This window comes from Rhagoletis zephyria, unplaced genomic scaffold (genome assembly GCF_001687245.7).
Source record: "Rhagoletis zephyria isolate East Lansing unplaced genomic scaffold, Rhagoletis_zephyria_1.1 Rzeph_scaffold_00030, whole genome shotgun sequence".
NCBI lineage: Eukaryota > Metazoa > Arthropoda > Insecta > Diptera > Tephritidae > Rhagoletis > Rhagoletis zephyria.
Genome location: NW_016157114.1, coordinates 716,119 through 724,577, shown reverse-complemented (window position 1 = coordinate 724,577; position 8,459 = coordinate 716,119). Strand labels below are relative to the sequence as shown.

At 34.3% G+C, this 8,459-nt stretch overlaps 1 protein-coding gene across 1 annotated transcript in view; it reads left to right on the top strand.

Annotated features, from left to right (window-relative positions):
* Positions 1-7,992: 7,992 nt before the first annotated feature.
* LOC108364124 (uncharacterized) overlaps positions 7,993-8,459 on the top strand; it is a 1,590-nt gene continuing 1,123 nt past the window's right edge. The window contains exon 1 of the mRNA XM_017617698.1: positions 7,993-8,444. Coding sequence (XP_017473187.1) covers positions 8,033-8,444 — 412 coding nt within the window. The 5' untranslated portion in view covers positions 7,993-8,032. The remainder of the gene's footprint in view (positions 8,445-8,459) is intronic.

Below are 8,459 nucleotides of genomic sequence, written 5' to 3'. Positions count from 1 at the left end.
TTTCCCTGTGGGGAAAATCTCTAGTTCTAAACTGGTACGCTTCTGGTACATTTAGTCCCAGTACTGGTTCGCGATAAATCTCTTTTGCATGCAAGCAACTGGCGAATTTAACATGGCGATGTCCTAGGAAGTGTCAATTGCCCCCCGCTGCATCCCTTTTTCGATAGTTCCGAACTAGTCCTAAATTCTATAGTTCCGAACCAGTTCTAAAATCGACAGACGAAAGAAAAAATTATCATGATTTTTCAATCTTTTCGGTTCTTCCGTGTGTGCGATTTTAAGTTATTTTGGAAGAAATGTGTTTTCAATTTGAAATTAAATTTGTTTGAATGATTGTAAGAAATGTACGTTTACATACCTTTAGCTGTAGCTGAGTTTGCAGAGGTGCTCGCTGTTAGTTGTTAGATTCCAGACGGTCCCAAGATGTTGAAATGTTAACACAAATTTTAGTTTTGTATTACCAAGCTATGAAAAAGCATCTGCGAAGCACAGAATAGAAGCGTATTTGAACGAAAAAGCCGCCGAACACATATCTATGTAAAGTAAACAAGCCCCCCGCTGCATCCCTTTTTCGATAGTTCCCGTCTAGTTCTAAATTCGACAAATAAGATCTACTTCGTTCTGCATCCCTTTTTCTATAGGTCCGAACTATTTCTAAATTCGTCACTTTAGATATAGATTTCTAGTGAAAAAACTGAAAAAACTTAGTTTTTTAAAAGTACCACTTTTCGCCGATTTTGGACTGGTGGGGATCTAGTTCCTTTTTGGCGATAAAGACCTAGTACGGAACTGGAAATTTGATTCACTAGTCCGCGGTTTCCCTACAGGGTTTCTTTTCTCGAAATAATGTTGCCCTTTTTCCTCAGCCCTTTCTCACAGCTTTACGTGTTCGTTTCTCAAAACATTGCCCTACGACTAAGCAAAAGTGCCATACTTTCTGCCAATATAGCCCTTTTGTTGCACAAAAACAACCTACTGCTAAGATGGCAAAAATTTTCAATAGAAAAGAAAACGCCATCAATTTGTAATTTATCTCTTTTTTTGATACATATTTGACCCGTAGCACACATAACCAAAAAATACCACGTAAACATATGACCGGGGTGCCCGTGTGTCTACTTACTCGTTTTTAATATTTTAGAAGCATAATAGCAATTGTTATGGGTTCAAATCAATACTATTTGAGCGCTAGTCAATAAAGAATATTTATATATTAACTGCGAAAATTCAAGTAAGTAAATACACAGAAGAAATAGGCTTCAAAAAACATTGTACAACTACATGATGCAATAATGAAAGGTGTTATACGCTGTGACAGCTCGAAATCGAACTACCTTAGGTCAATGTTGTATTTTGGAAGTAGAAGAAAAACGGGAAGAAAAAAAGCCTTTTAGTTGAAAAAGTACTAAATTTTATGCCTTCTCAACAGCGTTCCGATTATGTGAATAGGTTTAAAGTACAAAACCGCGTATCGTCATTCTGCAAAACCGCGTAACTGACATTGGCTGCCAAAAATTGGATTTGCTCTCACAATCTCTAGGCTCAATCCTTATCCATTCGTCCTGAAATATACTAGCCAGAAATGCGATTGCTTCATAAAAAAGGGGAACCATTTTGAAATATGAGTGTTTTTACGCTCTAGAAAATAATTTCTACAAGTTCACACACGCGGTTTTGCATTTTGTTGTTACGCGGTTTTGCATTTTAATCGACGATATAATTCCTTATATAAGCCGCATCACTAAGAAAATTATCCCTTATAAATTTATAATGTTGCCCTTATATTGTACAGGCCAAATAGAGGAATTCATTTACGTGTGATATTTTGTCCCCCTCTTTCAAATGGGCTTCTTGTGCGCATATATCAGGTTTGATAGCTGTTGACCATACCAATAACACTATGCGACAGTCAAAATCGGGATGGGATGAAACCAACGGGAAATGTTATATCGGTCAAAAACAAGTTATACGTGTCCCGTTGATTATATAGAAAAACGTTATATGAACAGATTAAAGGAATTGTAATTTTTAATTTTTTTAAATTTGTTTGAGCAAAATCGGACTAGTGGTTCTCGAGGTATGTCAAAAACAGACCACCAAAGGTGACAGCGAAACGCCGGGACACGTATAACTTCTTTTTTACCGATATAACTTTCCCCGGTAGTTTGAACCCTTCCCGATCACTGACCCCTACCATTTGTCTCACAGTGTAATAGTTGTGTTTGTTTAGAAATTATCCAGTAACTTGCCAGTATCTTTATTTCTAAGAATTCGCTCTCATAGAAAAAACTTGCAAGAAAGTACGCGAACGCTATTCCAGTAATAATTTGCAAGTTTCATGAACAGCTGATAAATTGGATGTTTATTCGCAGCAAATTCCTAATAAAACAATATATTTTATATTTAAATAGGTTTATTTTGTGAAATCCAACAATAAAAACCCACCCTTATTAGTTTAAATTTCATTCAGCAACATGCGATCAGCTGTTTTTCGTACTGGCAAATTCATACAAGTAAAAATTTATCCAGTAAAATGCAGTACAAACTTGCAACTTCAACTGTCATTTTTCGCTCTCTCAATTTCCCCTACTTTGCAAGTTTTTGCGTACGAAAACGCCAAAACATGAAAATTCGTAAAAAACTTTTACTGGATTTTATTGGAAATGAGTAAACAAACGCAATTAATGCCTCATACTCACTTTTACTAGATCAGTTCGTGTTATTGAGAAAAAAATTTTCACGATTAAAAAATCTGAGTATAGCGGCCAAATTCTTTTCTCAAAATTTTGAGAATTCTTCGTGTTTTGGCCTATATTTGCTTTGTATGGTATTTGCCACAAAATATAGGTCAAAAACGAGAAATGTTCAAAATGGAAAAAAAAAATGTTTCAGATTTTTGGATCGTGAAATTTTTTTTCCTCGGAGAACACGAATTGATCTAGTAAATCTGAGTATGAGGCATTATTGGTATGGTCAACAGCCATCAAACCTGATATATTCGCACTAAGGTTTTTTTGTGTTCCACAGTGTTATATAAGGGATACTTTGAGGAATCATATAAACAATTATACATTACCCAAGTTCACGTACATCCAAGTTCGAGTCATACAGCAAGCATTGACTGCTTTTTAATGTTTTATCTATTTGTTTTTGAAATTAACAAATATTTCAGAATTTATAATTAATACGTTGTGTTCATTTTAGTAAATCCACTTTGATTTGGAATTGTACAAGNTCACGTACATCCAAGTTCGAGTCATACAGCAAGCATTGACTGCTTTTTAATGTTTTATCTATTTGTTTTTGAAATTAACAAATATTTCAGAATTTATAATTAATACGTTGTGTTCATTTTAGTAAATCCACTTTGATTTGGAATTGTACAAGATTTATTATATACATACAGTATCGGTCATATCAATAGCAACCCCATTTCAAAGTGATATTATTTCCCTCTCATGTTAATTTATTTCTAAGAATTTGCAATAAAGTTCAATTTCTAACAAAACCTACATAAACCCAATTTTAAAACTACGTAGAAACCACAAAAAAAAATTTCACCCAAAATTCACACTTTTTTCTCAGAAGTGTTAGAATTTTTTTGAGCACTCAGTTTTATAGCCCCTTTAATTTTAGTCTTACTATATGCAAGTTTGAAGTGGCTAAAAATTACCGTTGATTTTTTAGAATCGATATAAAAACAAATCGTGTTTAATCGTCTTCCATATACCGAAAAATGCGACTATATATCGATGGCTGAGTGGAATATCGACCTATATCGTCTCGAAAACACTCGATATCAGAAAACTTTTCAACGCCCTATTTCAAAATTTGGCTGGAAAACGCCCCACTTTAGAATTTGATTGAAAAATGCCCTATCTCAGAACTCGGTTCAAAAACACCCTATCTCAGCTGGCGATCCAAAAACGCCCTATCTCAGCACATTTTCAAAATATTTTCATTTGAGATAGGACTTTCTGAACCGAATAATAATAATAACATACTATATATGTACATTAGACTGCATCACTCCCCATACAAAAAAAAATCGGTGCTATTTTTCCATTGGAATTATAAAATTTATTATATTTTAAGACGTCCACCAAAATATTTCGGAAAAATATTAAGATTTAAGTGAGCTGGACCGATTTGAAAATACCTCTAAAAATGGAATTTTATATGAATAAAAATAGTTTCTTAAACATTTTTTTTTTGAAAAAATGCCCTCAAATGTCAAAACGGTTTTAGCTTAAAAAAATTGCATAAAAATATTTAAAAAAAATTTAAAAAAAATTTTAACGGAATCGTAATAATGAGATTTTTGATGCTGTTTTTTAACTTTTTTCAAAGATTGGTATAAGAAAAACTTTAATAACACAGCCTAAACTCTTCCGATTTAGACTTAAGAGGTGTCATTGGAAAAGTTTTTTCTCATCGTTTTTATTTCGTTGCTAATAAACTCATTCAAAGGATGACAGAGAAAGGTAGGATGAACGAACGTTATTCAAAGTTGAATTAAGATGTGTTGGTATCTGAAAAATAAAAAATTGGGATACGAATGACTTTTTTGTACAGAAATAAAAACAGTGTGAAAATACGTTTCCACTGAGATCCCTTAAGTCTAAATCAGAATAGTTTTGGCCCAGTTATTCAAGGTTTTCGTAAATCAATCTTTAAAAAAAGTAAAAAAACAGCATCAAAAATCTCGTTCTAACGATTCCGTTGCAAAGATTTTTAAATATTTTTATGGAGATTTTTTAAGCTTAATCTATTTTGTCATCTGAGGGGACTTTTTTCAAAAAGTTCTTTAAGAAACCATTTTTATTCATAAAAAACTCAATTTTTGGAGGTGTTTTCAAATCGGTCCAGCTCACTAAAATCTTAATATTTTTCCGAAATATTTTGGTGGACTTCTTAAAATATAACAAATTGTGCAATCCCAGCGGAAAAACTGCAACTTTTTTTGGTGATGCAGTCTAATGTACATATCTAGTTTCAACATAAAAAAAAATATTATGTACTACACATCATTAATTGTCTATACATATCTAAGTCAATATATGTAAAACCGGGTATCAATAAAATGCAAAACCACGTATCAAGATAATGCAAACCCACGTATGCGAGGCTGCATAAATTATTTTCTAGAGAGTAAAAACACTCATATTTCAAAATGGTTATCCTTTTTTAAAAAGCAATCGCATTTTTGGCTAGTATATTTCAGGAAAATGGATAAGGATTGAGCCAAGAACTTGTGTGAGCAAATCCAATTTTTAGCAACAAATGTCAGTTACGCGGTTTTGTACTTTAAACGACGATGTGTATATTAACAGGAACGCAGCAATCTAATACAGGGGTGAAGCAGGAACGCAGCACAGCGGAAGCATACAAACAATCTGCAAATAAATGGCTTTAACAAACAAAAACCTGGTTTCAACTTACTTCAACGTGTCTAAAGCACAACGCACACACTAATGCAAAGGCGCAACAGGGACGCAATACTATAAAACACGGGCGGAGCAGGTAGAAGCGTCCACAAAATCTGCGAATAAATGGTTCATTAGGTTTTGAAATAACAAAGAGCTGGTTCCAACTTACTTCAAAATATCTGCAGGATGATGCACACAATCAAATTCGGAAGCAGCTGCAGTTCACCAGAGAATGCTGCAAATGGAATGGTTCATCATTGAAGTCAAAATAATACGTTGTAACTTATNCCAGCGGAAAAACTGCAACTTTTTTTGGTGATGCAGTCTAATGTACATATCTAGTTTCAACATAAAAAAAAATATTATGTACTACACATCATTAATTGTCTATACATATCTAAGTCAATATATGTAAAACCGGGTATCAATAAAATGCAAAACCACGTATCAAGATAATGCAAACCCACGTATGCGAGGCTGCATAAATTATTTTCTAGAGAGTAAAAACACTCATATTTCAAAATGGTTATCCTTTTTTAAAAAGCAATCGCATTTTTGGCTAGTATATTTCAGGAANTATATGTAAAACCGGGTATCAATAAAATGCAAAACCACGTATCAAGATAATGCAAACCCACGTATGCGAGGCTGCATAAATTATTTTCTAGAGAGTAAAAACACTCATATTTCAAAATGGTTATCCTTTTTTAAAAAGCAATCGCATTTTTGGCTAGTATATTTCAGGAAAATGGATAAGGATTGAGCCAAGAACTTGTGTGAGCAAATCCAATTTTTAGCAACAAATGTCAGTTACGCGGTTTTGTACTTTAAACGACGATGTGTATATTAACAGGAACGCAGCAATCTAATACAGGGGTGAAGCAGGAACGCAGCACAGCGGAAGCATACAAACAATCTGCAAATAAATGGCTTTAACAAACAAAAACCTGGTTTCAACTTACTTCAACGTGTCTAAAGCACAACGCACACACTAATGCAAAGGCGCAACAGGGACGCAATACTATAAAACACGGGCGGAGCAGGTAGAAGCGTCCACAAAATCTGCGAATAAATGGTTCATTAGGTTTTGAAATAACAAAGAGCTGGTTCCAACTTACTTCAAAATATCTGCAGGATGATGCACACAATCAAATTCGGAAGCAGCTGCAGTTCACCAGAGAATGCTGCAAATGGAATGGTTCATCATTGAAGTCAAAATAATACGTTGTAACTTATGTGTATTAGCTCTTAATTACAATACCAGCACAGGTCGGCCAGGAAAACACTAAGGAAATGACCTAATAAATGCAAAATAATAATTTATTTGTAAAATAATTCGGTTCTATTGCAATACTTACCAAATTTCACGCAATTAGAAAACAAATGTCAGCGAATAAGAACAAAACGAACAACGAAAATTTAATCAATGTAGCTTATTTAGAATTTTTTTCTAATATTTTGGGAAATGTTCAGTGAAATTAGCAAAGAAACATCACAGTTTCTCCTAACCTTCAACACCTGTCATTATTGCATCATGGTACAACTACAGTCTATCTTCCAGTGCATATATTTAAATATATTTTGACAAACCAAAATTTTTAATACCTTTTCTTTTACATATTGAGTGCTGCAGAAGATGAGGCATATATTCAGTATCTTTTTGACACCATTGTGGACAACGGAGGAGATTCTTTATCTGAGGATGGGGAAGAGCAGGTGCCCAATATGAGGGATGTCGAAATGTCTGACGCGGAAAATGCCTGTTTCCTGCAAATGCTAGGAGTAGCCTTTATAGATGGTGAATCGGTCGACGAACATGAAAAAAAGAAGCAGCACCAAGGTTGCGCGTATCATTTCAGCAACAAGATAGTGGTCCGAGTCCATGTTTGACCTTCGGAATGTGCGTACGTCTAAAATATTGGAAGCGTGACTTTCGCGTGTCATAAAATGTCGCAGACAGCCACGTGGCTTGAGGGAGCTTTTTTGAAATTTAGCACTCCAAACTAACATTTTCGGTCATAGCGATGCGCAAGCTCTTCACAGAAAAAATGTCAAAAATATATTCTTTGAAATAAAATGGTGGTTTGACGTTTCTTGTTTCCATATAAATAGTAGAAAATTACAGGAATTAAAATTTTGGACTAAAATTAAACACAGGGTGTCCCTGCGGTATTTCAGAAAAACATTTTTTTAAACAAAATTTCAAAAAATGCTAAATTTTAGTGGAATGGATAAAAAACATATTTAAAAATAGGTTATTTTCTATTATTTTGTTAAATAGTACGGGCTTTTAGCTTTCAAAAGAAGAAATAAAAACCTGCTAATTTTTGCGCTTTCTGAAGTAATGCATTTTTCGCTAAAGCATAAAATATTTTTTTCATTTTTTGTCAGTGCCTTGAGATCTGCACGATTCGTTCCATTTTCAAAAATGAAGTGTCAGATTAAAAAGCTTGATCTGTGAACAATAGAAGGTTTATTTTTTTTTAAGAGTTGCCACCTGTTAAAAAATTAGATTTAAATTATTTTTAATAAAACAAAAAAAAAAAAAAAATAAAATAAAATAAAATAAAATAAACAAACAAACCAAATGAAAACAGAAAGCGATGAGTCAAGCTGCAATCCGAGCTCAGACACAACGCGAGCAAAACGAGAGTTACAGCGAAAGCGCAAAGCCCAATCCATCGACCACCCTCAAACCCCCTCAAGATTCAGGTCAGCGGACTTGTCCTCCAAACTTACCATTGACGACTCCGATGTCTTTGAGTGAAGAGTGCGCCTCACCTGTGCCGTATCACATTTCACGCCCAACGCTTACACCAAATTCGGTAAGCGATAACATATCCCAAAATATAGCGGCAACCACAACTAGTACAGTGACATGTTTTACTACCTCCATCGCGCCAACAACAACAACAAACACACCGGTACCTGCCGACTGCATAGCGGTGTCAACAGCACGGCCTATTCTTGCTGCACAAGCACAAATTAACTTGAGTGCAAGCACTGGCAACAAAGGTAAAGCGCAAGAAA